Source organism: Mirounga angustirostris, unplaced genomic scaffold (genome assembly GCF_029215605.1).
Source record: "Mirounga angustirostris isolate CCGP_5_RB_7025 unplaced genomic scaffold, mMirAng1.0.hap1 SCAF_17, whole genome shotgun sequence".
Taxonomy (NCBI): domain Eukaryota; kingdom Metazoa; phylum Chordata; class Mammalia; order Carnivora; family Phocidae; genus Mirounga; species Mirounga angustirostris.
In genome coordinates, this window is record NW_026991725.1 from 31481552 (window position 1) to 31499970 (window position 18419).

The window sequence follows — 18419 nt, forward strand, 5'->3', positions numbered from 1 at the left end:
GGGGGCTTCCTCCTTCACTCCTCCTCTGGCGCTGCCCCCACAGCCCCCCCTCCCAGCCCATCCCTCTATCGGCGCGCAGTCAGGCTGCCTCCAGAGCACAAGCTCCCAATGTGGGGGCAGAACACAGAATGTGCATATATGCCTTTGGCGGATGACGTGGGTTCTGTGACTCACTGTAACTCAATACGGGTAAACATGACAAGCCCCAGCTCTGCCACTTTCTCGCAACATGACCTTGGGCAGCCTGACTAACTCCATTGATTCTTGCTTCCCTCATCTGAACGAGGGAGATGCCCGGTGCTGCCGCCAGATTGCCAGGGAGCCTGGGGCCTTGTTGGCAGGGCGCTGGGCAGAGTGACTGGCTCCTGGCGAGTGTTCAGTGAAAGGCACTCATCACCACCATCATCACCCTCATCACCCTCATCACCGTCATTATCATCATTAGGCTTTAATTGCTGTTTCTGATCCCATTGCTTGGTTTACTTCTATTTCTAAAGCCAGCCTTTGCCAAATCGCGTGACTCGGATCCTGGTCAGGGAAGAAGAAAGAATCTTTCTGTCCGGGCCTGAGCTTCATCCTTGTTTTTGTGCCCTGGAGGCAGCGGTCTGTTTCCTAGGCCCGCAGTTCCCCCGCCAGACAACTGAGGAGATCCTGCCCTCAGTCAGTCAGGGTACCTCATAAAGCGCTTTCTCTTCAGTGTTGCAGCTTTCTGAATCCACCGTTGTGGGGGGGTAATGGGGGGGTGGGAGGCTCAGTTTCTTACATTTATTTGATTATCAGTCCCGCCTCCAAGTCCGCATCTGGGCTCCGGAGGCCTTAAGAAGCCACCAGCCATAGGAACACTTTGCCGGCCTCCGGGTTCCAGTATGAAAAACCCCGTGACCACGGGGCATCTCTGCCTCTCGAGCATGGTGGCCTCCGCCAAGGTTATTGTCGCTCCAGCCTCCAAGCATTTGGAGAAGTGGGACTTGCCACTGCTTCGGTTGGTACTTCTCTGTTCTTAGGATCTAATATGCGTAACCCGGACTTTGGGGGTTTAATTATCATTGGTGGCATTATTCAAGTTCATTAGTTTTAAGATGTTAAGGAATCAGAGGTGTAAGAACAATTTGACATGCTATTCTCCTCAAATGAGTTTCTTTTCCTGTTCTGTCTGTGGAGAGGACAGAAGCACGTACCTCAGAGGTGAGCAGAGAACCCTCCCCCAGGCCCCCATGGGAGGGGAAGCTGAGTTTTCTCTACTCAGGTCCCCAAGCCCCCCGCCACCTGGCACTGTCACCTATCATGTCCTTGAACAAGTTCATAGCGTCGTGTTCAGTTGTTTGCTCAGTCCTTGAAAGATCAGGATGAAATAAATGACAGGGAATGAAACCCATCCGAATACATTTGATAGATTACGGAATATCATTCTGAAATGCCAAGTGTAATCTTTCTCTCCAGCTTTCGGTAGAAATAAATGGCTAAATTCTGCCTCAAGTTACATAAACACGTTTGACCAAAAGAAGGAAGGGGAAAAAAAAAATCTATGCAGCATGAACACCCTTGAAGAAACAGAGCCAAATCCTGAGATGGCATGTAATTATGTACTAGCTACCAGATTCTGAAATAGCATGTAATATGCCAGATAGATGTTTATTTCCTCTTGTTTCTTCAAAAGGGTCCCACCCAACCACTGAAAGCAGCAGCCTCAAAATAACTCAGGGTGTGTTTAAGCCACCTCTCCTGGTGCTGCCACACAGACCTGTACAGGCACTGCTAATTTGGTGTGCACCAACCCTTAGCATATTTTAGGATGTCACAGGAATATGTACACAGGAGGTTTGTAAGGGCTTCAATCTGAGCCAGTTCATTAAAGGCGAGCGAAGCACAGGCAGGAATCTGTGGCAAATTTATATGATTTAGGAGTCCTATCTAGTTATTAGGTCTTACACTATTTGTACATTCTGAAATGGGGAGTCCCTAGTGTGCAAGCAGGTTGCTGCCCTGGGAGTGAAAGCTGGGATTCCTTGGGCCAAGCTCATTGATGAGCCAGGGATTCAATATCGACCCGATGCAAAGTCTATCTTAGTAAATTATCTAGATACACACAGGTCATATATGGACCAAGTTTTTGAGGGGTTATTAAGGTCATGCAAATGATTCTTAAACCCCTATTTTAAATCCTTTCTGGAACAAGTCAAGGGAGAGACTAAATCATACAAATAGCTCACCACTGTTCCCTTCGAAGTCGTTTCTGTGGGTTGCTATATATTTAATTCAACAATACTCAGAACATATTAAAGACAACCATATTTATTTTTTGCAGACTTTGTGGTGAGTGGTTTTGAAAATGCTGAATGAGGGTGGACTTGACCTTGAGAAATAGTTACAAGTCAGCTGAATCTAAGACTGATAAACAGAGTTGGTGGTCAAGTTAGATAATGGTGCCTCACGTCAAAGGCAGGGCATTCAGTTCGACATAGAAGAGTATGTCCCCATCCCTGCCCATAAGAAACTGTGGTCCAGATTGAGGGGAAGTCACCCAGAAGACAATTTCAATACAATTTCATAAGCAACGTGAAAGAGGTATGAAAGGGCGATTTGGTATTGGAGTGATGGAAATGTTCTAAAGCCGGATGATGATTTGGCTGCAGATTTGGTAAATTTACTGCAAGTCATTAAATTATACACTTAAAACAGGTGAATTTTATGATATGTGAATTATACCTCAATGAAGTGGGGTTTTAAAAATATTTTATTTATTTATTTGTCAGAGAGAGAGAGGGAGAGAGAGCACAAACAGGGGGAACAGCAAGCAGAGGGAGAAGCAGACTTCCCACTGAGCAGGGAGCCCGATACAGGACTCAATCCCAGGACCCTGGGATCATGACTTGAGCCGAAGGGAGATGCTTAACCGACTGAGTCACCCAGGTGCCCCAATAAAGTGAGTTTTAAAAGAAGGGTGTGGTGGGAGTACAGAGGTTTCATTTAGTTCTAAATTCAAACTGCAGTCTCTACCACTCTTGTCAAGAGAGTAAAGAAGGGGGAAGGGGAGGTCAGAGAAGCGGTGAAGATTTAGGCTGCTCTGGTTGTGGTTCTTGGGTCTTGGACCTGCCTCTACGTGGGGGGAAGCAACTCCAGGATTTCATGCATTCCAACTGCACTGTCAAGTTCACATTTTAGATAGATTTCAAAAAAGCAGTCTGAAGGATGCCAAGGTTGGAGGCATGGAGAACGGTAATAAGGACATTGTAATGATCTTGGAAAGAAACCATGGAGGTGGGAACCAGGGTGGTGGCAATGGGATGAAAGGAAGGCACCAGTTCAAGAGCTCTTAAATAATGGTGGCAGGACTTGGTAACAGGTGGGATGTGGGTGGTGAGGGAGAGAAAGGAGTCAGGCAAGGCTTACATACAGAGGAGGATGGCAGAGGGTGGACATGCTGAGGTGCCTCTGTGACATCCAGATGGAAATGTGCAATAAGCAGGCGTGCATGTGATCGTGACACTTTAGGGAGACTCCGTATTATAGGTCATTAGTCTACGAGTGATGGTTAAAAACATGGAAGGGAGGAGATGGGTCACAGAGACCTTGTGAGTTGGAAGAAAGCTAGGCTGTTGGAAACCGGGGGAATTAACATTTGTGGGGCAGGGAGAAGAATGGGAGAGAAACAGAAGGAAAATCAGCAGAGTGTGCTGTCAGAAAGCCGAAGGAGTCATGTTTTTGAGAAGGAAAGAGTAATAGTGTCAAATGTAGATAAAGCTTCGGAAAACAAAGACTAAAAAAATGTCCCTTGAATTTGGCTACTGACCTTAGAACAACTTCAGGGAGGGGAGGGGGCAGCCAGGCTGCAGTGGGTTAGGAATGAACGGGGTTGGCGGGGGGGAGTAGAGATAGAAATGTGGCAGGTTGGGAACAGTGCCAGGGCTGTGGCTAGAGATGGACCGCGTGTCCTGCAGCTTTGTTCTTTTGTTCTCAGTATAGGAGGGACTTGAGCATGTTTGTAGGCTGAGCCAATTAGAAGGAAGGAAATGTCAAAGATACAGACGACAAGTCCCTGGATGAAGAGGGGCTGGACACAGCAGGGTGTGGGCCAAGAGCTCCGGCCAGGCGCTGACTGGGAAAGTGTTGTTTCCCCCTGCGAACTTGAGGGCTGGATGGGTGTGTAGCCTGGAATGGAAGGGGAGGAGTGGCGAGGCTTCCCACCTGATGGCCTTGGGTACTTTGCTTTGTTTCCTGTGTGTATAAAACAGGAAGAGAAGTTCTTTGTTGAAAGTGTGGGGATTGCAGGTCTGAGAAAAGTAGGAAAGTTGAAAACCGGCAATGACAGAGGGAGCTGATGGACGAGTAAGCATGTCGATGCTGAGTCAACCTTCACTCCTTTCTCTCCCTCACTCCTCCTCTCCATATATCGGCATGATGTCAGTTCTTCTGTTTCCTGGGTTGGGCCACTTCTCACCACCTCCACTCCTACCCCCTGGGTCTGAGCCACCATCATTTCTCTCCTAAATTTCTCTCAGAGTTTCCTTACCAAGTTTTTCTGCTGCTTCTCAAGTCCCTTTCCTTCCTTTCCCCATACAGCAGCAAGAGTGATCTTTAAACACTGTAAATCAGATCATGCTGCTCCCCCGCTTAAAATCATCCCAATAATTCTCCCTAAGAATAAACTCCAAACACCAAACTTTGTCCTGAGAGATTCGACACGACCTGGCCCATTTACCTCTCTTACCTTGTCATGTGCCACATTCTCCCTTGATCAAAGTGTTTCAGCCACTCTGGCCTTCTTTTGTTTCTTCCAGGGCTCCAAGTTAGTTCCTGCCTCAGGGTCTTTGCACTTGCTTTCCTTCTGCTCAGGATGCTCTGGCCAGCTCTTTCCCATCTTTTACCTCTACACTCAAATGTTACTTCCCCAAAGAGGCTTCCCTAACTGTGTAAGGGAGCATCACCCCCCAGCTGGTTACCTCTGTTTGCCTCCGTATATTTATCAGTAATCAAAACTATCTTACATATTTATTTAGTTGTGTGTATTGTTTGTTTCTCAATTCCAGAATAAGAATGCTGGGAGAGAAGGGACTTCGTTTAGGACATTGTATGCACTTGATAAAGTGTTGTTATTTATAAGGATAGTGTTGAAAGTATCCTTATTAATAAGGACAGTGTTGAAAGTCCAATGAAATTAGAAAAATAAAGCCCCAGTGACTTTAGGCCACACAGTTGTGTGATTTTCTCCAGCAGAGATCATCAAATAATAAGACTGATTTTCTTACGTGCTTGTTCTGGAGACAATTTCAAACAAGCATTTCCAAATGAAGGTCAGGTGGCAGAGGCGTCTTGGTGAAAAGCAGATGGATTCCCAGTGTGACCAGTTCATTTTACAGAAATTCCCTCAATTTTACAGTCTCGTGCGTGGGTTGGCAAGTTGTGGGAGGAAGTTGTTGACTCTGTTTCCAGCCCCACAGCTGAGCTGTGCTATACAGGTGAAATCAGGTTACTGAGCTCGGTCTGGTTTCCTTGGTGACCCAGGAGGTTTGGTTATATTTGAAATTGCTAAGAAGGAGAAAAATCTGATAGCAACAGTTCTGTGTTTTCCTTAAGGAAGGAGCACTTTTCAATCCTTGGCTGAAGCAGAGGACATGCCTCTTTGGCAAGGGTTGACCTCTGGCCAGCAGGCTGGGCGACACTTTCTCACTGCTCCTAGAATCTCACGCCCAGTCTGGCAAGTTTGTCCTGTGCTAGCTCTGGGTGATTACATCACGACTCCTCGGGCTCCCTGTCTGTTTTGTTTTTGCATGTAAACACTGTAACTAGGGTGACGAATAGTTAGCTTGTTGGAGAATGTGTTAACCATCTTTCTTCTGGTGGGATGACAGTGGAAAGGCATGTTATTTTATAAATGGTAGGTCAACCCCATTAACTCTTTAAGGGTTTTTTTCTGGATAGCTGGCTTATCAAGCTTAAGCCTTCATGTCATTCATTGACTAGGTTTGTGTGCCAAGCTCTGTGCTAAGTACTTTTCAAGTGTTATTTTGTTTTCGTGACAATATTATGAAGTGGGTGCTATTATTATATATTTTTGATTTTTTTTAGACAGGGTGGGAGGGGCAGAGGGAGAGGGAGAGAGAGAATCCTAGGCAGACTCCAGGCCTAGTACAGAGCCCAACACAGGGCTTGATCTCACAACCCTGAGATCATGACCTGAGCTGAAATCAAGAGTCAGATGCTTAACTGACTGAGCCACCCAGGCGCCCCAAAGTGGGTACTGTTATTAACCCCATTTTAAGGATGAGGAAACACAGAGAGGGCAAGTGGCTTTCCATAGTCACACATCTAGGAAGTGATGGGTTTTGGATTTTAGAAAGTGATTACTGCTTATCATGTACTCAGACTGTATCCTGAATTCTCACATAATTACTCTAAGGAAGGTGGAAGATGATTCTAGTTTTTTGCAGTTACCTGATATTCAGAGTCCACCTTATGCTGCATGTCCCGCAGATATTGAACATTACTCACGAACTTCTGCCTGTCCCTTGCTTCATGCAACATGATTCTTAATCCCCAACCTGCATATAAAAGATAAATAAATGTGCTGTGACATAATCCTTTGTTGCTGTGCCGTATTTGGATTTATCTTAGTATAATTGCTTTTATTCTCTTATTAATCTAATTTCCATTGTTTGAAAGGCACAGATGCTCCTTTCAGCCAGCAAGTACTCTTTGTATTGGTGTGGATGCCCTTACAGCCCTCCTGTTCTGGGCATAAATAATGCAGCCACATTCATCAGCTGGCTTCAGCGATCCCGTCCTGGTTGGTTATTCATAGGGAGTTAGACTGACAGACACCTGATTCAGAAGCAGTTCTATGACTTGACAAAAAAAGGAAACCCAAGAATCTAGCGAAATTAGCAATGACTAAAGTTATGAGCGCCTGGTCACTTAAATTCACTTATTCAACAGTCGTGTCCCTATTCCAACTGAGGCCCTATGCTGGGTGCTGGGATACAGCAGTCAAAAGGATGAACATGCCCCTGCCTTGGTGGTGTTTACAGTCGGGTGGGCAGAGGACTGACACTGAACATTGCCGCACCCCAGCCACTTCAAACTCCACGAGGTGTTCTCACGAGCCTGCCCCTCCTCCAGAATTATCTGAGGGGAATGTTCACACCGCCCAGCGAGCTGCTCGAACCCATAACCTGGCCGGCTTCCTAACATTCCCTCTCCCGCGCCATCCATATCATCACCCAGCCCTGATGATTTTCTCCCCTGAGCAGCCCCTGAATCCATCATGGTGTGAGTGTGGGCCCTGCTGTGTGAGACTCTCAGGGTTCAAATCCCAACTCTTTTGAGCATTGACTAGGGAACCCTAATTGTGATAAGGACTATGGAGTGGAAATGTGGGCTTCTTTGAGAGACGGTTATTATGGGAGGGCATGACATGGTCTAGGGGGCAAGGTTTTCCTTAGGAAATGACACTGGGTTTGCTAAGGAGTGAGCCAGGCAAGAAGTGGGACAGAGAGCCTCTCAGACAGAAAGGACAGCAGGTGCCGGAGCTTTGGGGCAGCAGGGGGCTGGTGCAGTTGAGGACCAAGAGGGTCAGTGCAGCTGGAGCAGAGAGAGGGGAGAACAGCAACGCAGGGCTGTCGGGGAGACAGGGGCCAGCCGGTTCACTTGGAGCCTGGAAGGTTATGATTGCAAGAGCCATATGACTGCAGCTGGAAGATTCCAACCTGGGGAATAATTGGTTAGATTTGCATTTTATTTTGTTTTTTAAAGATTTTATTTTTAAGTAATCTCAACACCCAACATGAGGCTCAAACTCACAACCCCAAGATCAAGAGTCACACATTCTCTACCAACTGATCCAGCCAGGTGCCCCTAGATTTGCATTTTCAAAGGCCCCTCCAGCTCTAGTGTAGAGAATGAAAGGGGGGGGGAGTAAAAACGAAAGTAGAAGGACCCCCGGGGAACATATGACAATAATCCAGGTAAGACAGCGACCACAGTGGAGAGGAGGCAACGGTGGAGGAGGCAGACATTGGAGCTACTATTTACTGAGCCTCCTGAAGGTCTGGGCACTCTTGTCAACATTTACACACAGTAACTCACTGGATCTTCAGGATGGTGCTTGAGGCAAGCACTCTATTTCCATTTTGCTGATAAGGAAACTGGGGCACCGAGGGAGTAAGTAACTTGCTTAAGGCTGCAGAGCTGGTAAATGGAAGAACTGGGGTTTGAACCCACAGAGTCTCAGCAGGGCCCACACTCTCACCACGATGGATTTGGGAGGCTGAAAATCATCAGGGCTGGGTGATGGAAGGTGGAGGAAGCCAGCCAGGTTATGGGCTCGCAGCAGCTCCCCAGGGAACCGGTGGCTGGTCGGTGGACGATTCTGGAGACATTTCTCTTTGTGAGAAAACCGTGTGGAGTTTGAAGTGGGGGGCTGGTGGGGGGGGGGGGGAGTGGAGGCGTCAGGCCAGCGCCTAGACGCGGGGCCCTGGAGCTGATGAAGAAGCAAGGATTTGGGCACCACGGGCATTGGGTGACAGCTGAAGAAGGCAGTATGTGTACTGGGAAGAGGAGGAGAAGCCGGGACAGAAAGCTGAGGAACACTCCAACTTGAGAACACCGAGCGGAAGAGAAGCTGCAAAGCAGCCGGAGAGGCAGGAGGCAAACCAGGTGGGCGCGGTTCCATGGCCGCTGCGAAGAGCGCCTTTCAAGGAGCAGGTTATTTATAACCTTGGTGAGTGCACTGAAGACAGATTGCCGAGGATTGCGCAAACGAGAGGTAAGGCAGTAGAGACGATGCTTTCAGGAGCTAGGGCTCTGACTGGTGTGGCCTGAGTTTATGACCAAAATATTTAAAGTCACACAGTTAGTAAACGGCGCTGTTCATGATGAGTCTGAGAGACCTCCTCGGTTAGGGTCACCTGAAGTCCTACACATCCTGCTTTTGGGGCCACTGAAGCCCTTTCAGTGATTGCTACACGTATTTTTTTTTTTTAATTGACGTAGAACATGACATTCGTTTCATGCGTACCACAGAATGAATAGATATCTGTGTATATTGCAAAATGATTGCAATAAGTCTAGTTAACATCCATCACCCACATAGTTATAATTTTTTTCCTCTCGTGATGAGAACTTTTAAGATCTGTTCGCTTAGCAACTTTCAAATATACAGTATTTTTTAAGTCTCTTTATTTTATTTCTTAATCTCTACACCTGACGTGGGGCTGAAACTCACGACCCCGAGATCAAGAGTCACATGCTCTTCTGACGAGCCAGCCTGGCGCCCCTCAGATATGCAGGATTATTAACTATAGTCGCCATGCTGTATGTTACATCCTCAGTACTTATTATTTTATAACTGGAAATTTGTGCTTTTTGACTCCCTTCGCCAATGTTGCCCCCCTCCCTCCCCAATCCCTGCCTCTGGCAACTGCCAGTTTGTTCTCTGAATGTTTTCTCTATCTGTGAGTTTTGTTTTGTTTTTTAGATCCACATATGAATGAGATCATACAGTATTTCTTTCTCTGTCTGACATATATATATCTCACATTTTACCTATTCATCCATCAATAGACACAGAGTTTGCCTCCATGTCTTAGTTATTGTAAATAATGCTGCAATGAGTTAGTGTTTTGGATAAACACCCAGAAGTGGAACTGCTGGATCATATGGTAGTTCTACTTTTAATTTTTTGAGGAACCTCCATATTGTTTTCCATAGTGGCTGCACCAATTTACATTCCTACCAACAGTGCACAGGGATTCCCTTTTCTCCACATCCTGTTCAAGACTTAACTTCTTATCTTTTAGATAGTAGGCATTCTAACAAGGGTGAGGTGATATCTCATCGTCAGTAAGGGTGATTGCATTCCCTCATGATGAGTGAGTTGAGCACCTTTTCATGTACCTGTTGGCCACATGTATGTCTCTTTTGGAAAAATATTCAAATCTTCTACTCATTTTTAAATTGGGTTTTTGGGTTTTCTTGCTATTGAGTTGTTTGCGTTTTTTTAAAATATATTTTGGATATTAACCTTTTATTGGATATATGATTTGCAAATATTTTCATTCAGTAGTTTGACTTTTCATTTTGATGATGGTTTCCTCTGCTATGCAGAAGCTTTTTGGTTTGGTGTAGTTCCACTTGTTGGTTTTTGCTTTTGTTGCCTTTTTTTTAAAAAAAAAGTTTATTTAAGTAATCTCTATACCCAACATGGGGCTCATGACCCTGAGATCAAGAGTCGCCTGCTCTTCCAGCTGAGCCAACCAGGCACCCTGCTCTTGTTGCCTTTGATATCAAATCCAAAAAAGCATTGACAAATCAAGGTCAAGGCACTTACCACCTATGGAGTATTATGGTTTCAGGTCTTATGTTCAAGTCTTTAATCCATTTTAAGTTAATTTTTGTGTATAGTGTAATATCACCCAGTTTCATTCTTTTCCGTGTGCCTTCCAGTTTTCCCCGCGCCATTTATTGAAGAGACTGTCCCGTCCCCATTGTAGGTTCTTGGCTCCTTTGTCATAAATTAATTGACTATATATGCATGAGTTTTCCAGGGCATTCTATTCTGTTCCATTGATCTATGTGTCTGCTTTTATGCCAATATCATATAATTTTATTACTATAGCTTTGTAATATTGTTTGAAATCAGGAAGCATGATGCCTCCAGCTTTGTTCTTCTTTCTGATACACATTTTTTAGTGACTAGCATGTGACAGGTGCTGCTCTAGACACTGGAGAAACAGCAGGATAAGATAGACAACATCCCTACCCTTGGGTGTTTGCATTCTGAAGCTCTCCTTCCTCTCTTCATTTTTTTCATTTGTATAGATATTGGGAAAATCAGGTTGCCCCTGACTCATGGTGACTCAGTGTCTGGACTGGTCTTTGTGAAATCTCACCAGGTTTACCACCTAGCCCTGGGCAGTATCATCTAGTAACTTGTGCTGCTTCCTCTGGAGTTGCTGTCTCTGAAGTATACAAAGTTGGTCTTTGAGAGTCCAAGTCTAAAGCTACAACCAACAGATAGTTCCACAGACTACATGCAAAACCTAAATTTTGCCTCTGAGGATTTTTAATAGTCATTTATAGAACTACACTTTAAAAGATCATTTTTGGGGCCCCTGGGCGGCTCAGTTGGTTAAGCATCTGACTCTTGATTTCAGCTCAGGTCATGATCTCAGGGTCGTGAGATCGAGCCCCGCTTTGGGCTCTGTGCTGGGCATGGAGCCTGCTTGAGGTTCTCTCCCCCTCAGCTCCTCCTCCCTTGTCTATCTCTCTTAAATAAATAAATAAATAAAGATCATTTTTAACTTTTCATATGAATTTGTACCTGCACAGAATGAAGTTATGTTCCCACTCTTTTAGGAAAACAGTGGTGGTAAAACAGGGAGAAAGATGAACCTCTGCTGCTACTGTTGGAAAGAGAAGCCTGTCTGAATATGAATTAGGCAGAGAACATAAGGTTTCATAACAAAAATGTGTTAATGGTCACTAAAGGGGCACATCCCAGAGTCCACTTGAATGATACATTTTGGTTACAAAATTAACATAGAAAAACCAGCTCATATATCCTGGCTTTAATGCTGTGTTATTTTAAAGAGACTTCTAAGTCAAGAGGCATGAAAAAACTGTGTCTGATGAGGTAGGAAATAACACTATTTGAACTACTTGCTAGGTTACCTCTGACTTCACAATCATCTACCAAATAAAGGACTTTCAAATTACCTACAAAAGTCTCTTTACCCTCCCATAAACGATTACTGTACTTTACTATAAAATGCATATTTAGAAGCATCATGGTCCCACATGTTATTTATTTAAACACATCAATACTCTGTGAGAGTAAACAAATACTATAGGCACCAGGGAAAGAGATTATTAGGTGATCACCACGATTTAGGTAAAAATTCTCCAGCTTTCTGAAGTACCACTTGAACCTCATACTGTACTGCAGGTTTGAAAACTGACCAGGACGAACAAGAAACAGAAATAACTGTTTGGAAATAAATTCACATGAGATAATGCTTAATTTGCAGATCTCAGTTTAGTGGGCCTACTCAACCAGATGGCCATTTGAGGCCCCCAAATTTTTCCTCCGCAAATACAGACAGGTGGGGGAGGGGGTGGTAATAAAATGTGGGCAAGGCGCATGTTTCTAAAATAGCATTCTGTATTCTCTTCCATTTCTCACCTTTGAACTGCTTCTCAATTTAAAATCCACTCATGGTCATGCACGCTTCTCTTTTAAGTCTCTGGTGACAATATATTGGGCCAAATATGTGCTTTAAAAATCAACATAAGAAGCCATTTTAAATCAGGAGAGGGAGAAGGAGAGAAGGGAGTAGGAGGAATGTGGGCAAGGGAGAAGGGAGTCCTGCTTTGCTGAAAGCAAGAGTGAGTGATTCTTCTTGGCCTCAAAATTCTACATATCTGTGAAATTTCAATGAGGAATATTCTAAGAACTTTGTAACATATGTATTCCTCTCTAGTGTAACTTTGCAATGAATTCGAACCAAGTTTCCCTGACTAAGGAGAACAGAATCTGATTGCAGAATAGATTTCTTTCAGTTCTCTGAAATATCATATATACTGTCCTTCTGTTCTATGACCACATTTGTCAAAAGAATTGAAGGGAGCCCTTTTTAATAACATCAAGCTATTTCACTGTTTTCTTATTAAAAGTTTCTAATATGTTCTCATATCAGAAGTACTAAAGTGAATATTTTATTGGCTCAGCAATAAAGAAAAATGTAAATTTAAGCCCCTCTTTAGGCTTCAGGTTCCTTTGGACCAACATCTAAATGGCTATATTAATACCTGACAATCAGGTTTATAAATTCCTCTTTTTCACAACTGGGTACTTGGAAGAAGGAGCTCAGACTTTATTTCTCCTTTTACACAATTAATTAATTTGTAATGACAAAGATTACTGGATTTCTTTAAGTCTTAGCTTAAAAAAAATCTTAAGAGTTTTAAAATCTTATAAAAATGACTCGAATGTAAGCAACAAAGATGAGTGATTTGGGGCCAGTTTTTCTAACACCCCGCTACTGAGAGAATGCTGTGACCAAAGGCAGAGAGGAGGAATTGACATGGATGGGGGGAGATAATCGGACTCTCCCAGCCAATTAGGCTTAAGCAATCAAGGGGTGGGGGGTGTAAGGGGCTTGTAAGAAAAGCTCTTTGGCGGCGACTCTTCATTTTATTGTGAAACTGTGACAGAGATGGGCGGTCACACACTGACTTTCAAGCCTAGAAGAGAGAGACTCCATGTGTAACTGGGAAACTTTGGGGGGTGGGGTTGATGTCACAGGCTTGACAAGCAATTCGACGCTCCCAAGGATGCCAGTATCAGCAATTTCCCTCTCGGAAGCCGGAGGGGCCATTCGGTCCGTGTAAACCTACTCTGGACTTGCAGACCCGAGAAGCCTGCGGGGAAGTTGCGCAGCTGCGGGGGGGCTGCCAGTGTGCAAATAAGTGATCACCGGGCCCCCCACACCTGTCCCTTTGAGGCAGGAAAACACCGGGACAGCCGGGGAGAGGGAGCGGCCAGGCCGCCCGGCTTCGGCCCGATTTCCCTCCAGAATGGCAGAAGCGGAAAGGAGAGGGTGTCCCGCTTCTCCTCCCCACACCTCCTTGGAGGACTGGGGGCCGCAGGGGGCGCGCGCGGCTGGGGCGGGCCGTTACCTGGCGGGTCAGTCCTTGCCCACCTGCGCGGGCTGAAGGGGCCGAGGGGCAGGACAGGCGGGCTGGTCCAGGGCGGAGGGGCCGCCCATCAATCGCGCGGGGGCCGTCCCCGTGCTCCTCTTCCTCCTCCTGTCTCGTCTCCCCTCCCGCTACCGGCCCCTCTTCCTCCTCCTCCCCGGAGGCAGCTTTCCGCGACGGCGGCCCGACTTTCTAGGGGCAGAGGCCGTGGGGGTGGCTGCCTGGCGTCCTCCCGTTTCCTTGGCAACGCGAGCTGGGGGCCGCGAGCGCTGGCGTGGGGGCGGGGCCGGGGCCCCGAGGTCTTGAGCCCGGACGCGGGCGCCCCGCGGTTGCCGTGGGAACGGGATGCGGTCGCGGAGGCAGAGCGGTGATGGTGGCGGGCAGAGGAGACACGCGGAGGGAGCACGCGGATTGGCTTTGTCTTGATGCCCAAGCCCAGACCCAGATATTGAGGCCATCACCCCTGCTCCGAATCGGTGCTGTGCTTTATAAAGAACGCGATTAGAAAACGAGAGGGGAAAATAGTTTTAACTGAATAAAGGAATATTAGAGGGTGATGTTTGCTTATTTGCAAACAAATTAAAATATTAAAGGGTAGAGGAAAGACAGTGCGGCCCTGGAGTTTGAGCTGTTCGGAGCTTCTCGGAAATACCTGCTCCGAAATAAGGAAGAAATAAACGATTAAGGGAGGCACCCTGTCAGTTGCAGAACTGAGACCAGATCCCAGTTATCTCCTGGTTATTAGTAATCTGGGCTGCCTTTCCCAAGGAAGGACGTTCTTAGAGGTTTAGACTAGTGCCCGTAGGTTTGGAAAGGACCAGAACCTGCGCTAGCCTCACCTTCTCTCTGCCAGGTTTATTGCTGCCTGTGGTTTTTGGTAGGCCAAGATGACTCTTCCATTCATTTTGCACGTGTAGGTACTCAATAACTTGCCACTGATGTCAAGTTAGGGCACTTTTGATTGGGTAGAGAATAGAGGGAAAGGAAAATAGGAATTCTTGGACCTTTCATCAGTGCCCAGCATCCCTAGGTGTCTGTGGTTTACGGGTGTCCTCTCAGCAATCCCCCAAATCCAGTTGGCATCCATATCTCCTGCAGCATTGCACCTTTCCTTCTATTCTTATCACCACCACCCTAGTTTGGGGCTCCAGGACCTCATGACCGCGTCTTAAGCCCCTGTCTTCCATACCCTAGCCCCACCATTTCCCTGATTCTGTAAGCAGCTTGGGTCTCATGCTGTGGCCCTGCTAAGAAGTTCTCAAAGATTCCTCACTGTGGCATAAAATCTAAACTCTTGACTATGGCTTTCCCTATACCCTCCCCCAGGCTCGCTTTCTTGGTTTTCCTCTGTCAGCACTTCTTCATTCATACTTCAGCCAGACCAGACTGCACATGATACTCTGAACGTCACTCCCTGCCTTCACACCAAATCCGAAGGCACATCCTGAGCCAGGCGGAGCCCAGATAATATGTACATAGGTGAAACTTTGTTTTGGGCACTTTTCATCCAACCTCCATTGGTCCTTCAGGAGTCATTAGTACTTTCTGTCCATGGTAGCTCAGCCCATGTTCTGTTCTTGTTCTCAGCTGGTTATCAAGTAATTCTTATCAAAGCATTAATTGATAATTGAAGCATTAACTGATAAGTACTAACCTAAAACCCCTCCCCATGGTTTCTACCTTTCCATCTTTTTAAAATTATTTTTTTTTAAAGATTTTATTTATTTATTTGAGAGAGAGAGAATGAGAGAGAGCACATGAGAGGGGGGAGGGTCAGAGGGAGAAGCAGACTCCCTGCCGAGCAGGGAGCCCGATGTGGGACTCGATCCAGGGACTCCAGGATCATGACCGGAGCCGAAGGTAGTCACTTAACCAACTGAGCCACCCAGGCGCCCTAAAATTATTTTTTAAAATTCAAGTATGGTTGACACACCATGTTACATTAGTTTCGGATGTACAACATAGTGATTCGACAAGTTTATACATCATGCCATGCTCACCACAAGTGTAGCTACCATCTGTCACCATACAATGCTCTTACAGGATCATTGACTGCATTCCTGATGCTGTGCCTTTTATTTCCATGCCTTATTCATTCCATAACTGAAAGCCTATTTCTCCCACTCCCCGGTACCCATCTTGCCCCTCTCCCCACCCCCTCCCCCTCTGGCAACTGTTCTGTGTATATATAGGTCTGATTCTGCTGTTTGTTTGGATTCCACATATGAGCGAAATTATATGGTATTTGTCTTTCTCAGTCTGACTTACTTCACGTAGCATAATACCCTCTAGGTCCATCCATGTTGTCCCAATTTGCCTTTCAATCTTTAAGACACACTGATTGAAACTATAATAGTGAAATGATAGATGGAGGGTTTGTTCTGTTGAAGTTAGGACCCCCTTCAAATAAAAATAATCATAACGATTAATGATAATCAGGAATTATTAATGACTAACAGAGGAGGAAGTGGAAGCCCAGGTGAGATGGTTGAAGAGAAGTGACATGCCCGAGGACGCAGGTAAGAAGCAGACCAGGGCTCAAAAGCAGGGTTCTCACTCCTGATGTTGCCTACTAGTAAGAAAAGCACCATGGCACATGTTAGATCCAGATTTTCTCCTTCCACTTCAACATCTGTATAAAATAATACTATCTACCTCCAAGCATCACTGTGGAGATTAAATAAGAGAGGGCAAAGCATTTAACATCATACTTGGTCTGCAGCAAGCACTCAATAATTTACTTTCTGAGGCACATTTTAAGAGTTTATTTAATGCACATGAGTGAAAACCATAAATATTTTCAGATTTTTATTTTTTATCTAATTTTTAATTTTTTTTATTTTTTAAGTAATCTCTACGCCCAATGTGGGGCTCGAACTCACAACCCTGAGATCAGGAGTCTCACGCTCCAGTGACTGAGCCAGCCAGGCACACCGCTATTTTCAGATTTTCAACAACGAAGCTTGGAGATGTCACTTCATAGCTCAGTTTTAAACTTTTCTACATTTCAAAGCGTTTCTGAAAATTAAGCTCCATGAAAAGAATCCTGGTGCTCTTGGAAGAAGGTGGCAGTGCCAGGGGCCGGCCCATAAGCAGTTACCCAGCGACTCCAACTTTAGTGTTTACTGAGTAAACTTAAGCTTGGCATGTCAATACAGTAAGATTGGTTCTAGCATTAAGAAGCAAAGTGCTGGGCGCCTGGGTGGCTCAGTTGGTTAAGCGACTGCCTTCGGCTCAGGTCATGATCCTGGAGTCCTGGGATCGAGTCCCACATCAGGCTCCCTGCTCAGCAGGGGGTCTGCTTCTCCCTCTGACCCTCCCCCCTCTCATGCTCTCTCTCTCTTATTCTCTCTCTCTCAAATAAATAAATAAAATCTTAAAAAAAAAAAAAAGAAGCAAAGTGCTAAGGAAGAGAAATATTAACACGAGGGACAAAAACTAAACAATTCCTAATTGGGGAAAGGATCTCCCTTTTTGTAAAATTCTTTGCAAAGATGTCCCTGGTAGATGATGAATAAGTGAAGAAGTAAATCATGGGTTCTAATGATGGAGATATTTGATGCTTGCAAATAAGCAACCGGAAGTTCTTTAGCTTAATCTAAGAGTTCTGCAGAGGGCAGGTTCAAGTGTAAAATTTCAGAAGTGTTCCATGTGTTAAGTTTCAGAAATAACATTTTTTTTTAAATTTTTTTTTTAAGATTTATTTATTTATTTGAGAAAGCGAGAATGAGAGAGAGTACATGAGAGGGGGGAGGGTCAGAGGGAGAAGCAGAGTCCCCGCCGAGCAGGGAGCCGATGCGGGACTCGATCCCGGGACCCCAGGATCATGACCTGAGCCGAAGGCAGTCGCTTAACCAACTGAGCCCCCCAGGCGCCCCATAAATAACATTTTTGAGGGAAATATTGAATTCAGTGCAAAGAGTAAGCTGTCCAGAGGGGGTAGTTATGCGCTCTAAGCCTCCTAAGACTGGGACTACCCGCTAAGCCTGGGATATGCAGGAGCCTCATGGAGACCTGGCTGAGCTATTCACCTGATCTGGAGCAACACAAGCTCTTTGTCCGCCTAATATTTCTTCTTCCTACCAGCGGAGGCTAACTAGGTCACTTCGTTACTGTCTAATCAGGAGCTCTCCTGCCAAATGGCCTCAGAAGCTGCTGGCCTCCCTTATTATATACACCGCAGTCAGCTTTACCTTGGGCCGCGCCATGACTGATGGGTTTCTGTTCTCATCAGTTAAGGCCAATGTGGAGATGGTGCTTTAATTCAACATACAAGGCATGAACCAGCAGTTTGTTTATAGAAAGGATCTCTAGGAGTGGCTTTCCTGAGAAGGGGACTGTGGGCATGGTGGTCCTCTAAAGCCTCAGGGGGTCTCCTCCAGAACCTCTCTATGTGGGGGATCCATCTGATTAATTTTAGAAACTGGCTAATGGCTTATTGAATATGCCTCAGACTGTTTTGACATCCTGCATGTATCCCCTAGCTATATTTGGCCAGACAAAGCATGCAATGTGATGGTCTCTTAATGTCACTTGCGAAAAGTGGCCTGTAGAGTTGTCTTTAAGGTGGCCGGATTGCTGGGTGGGCTGTTTCGAGGTGAGCCCTCTGGGCATTTTGAGGGAGGTCATTGAAGACCCAGGTCCTTGATTTTGTAGGATCAGACATGCCATTTCAGTTCATTTGGAGCCAATCTTTTTTGGGAGCTGATTCCCAATGATCCACTCAG

General features: G+C 45.6%; 1 protein-coding gene across 1 annotated transcript in view; it reads right to left on the bottom strand.

Moving 5' to 3' along the window:
- MARCHF10 (membrane associated ring-CH-type finger 10) overlaps positions 1–17900 on the bottom strand; it is an 85365-nt gene extending 67465 nt beyond the window's left edge. The window contains exons 1-2 of the mRNA XM_054511160.2: positions 17886–17900; positions 13675–13884 (exon numbers count right to left, since the gene is read on the bottom strand). Coding sequence (XP_054367135.2) covers positions 13675–13884; positions 17886–17900 — 225 coding nt within the window. The remainder of the gene's footprint in view (positions 1–13674; positions 13885–17885) is intronic.
- Between the last annotated feature and the right edge of the window lie 519 nt (positions 17901–18419).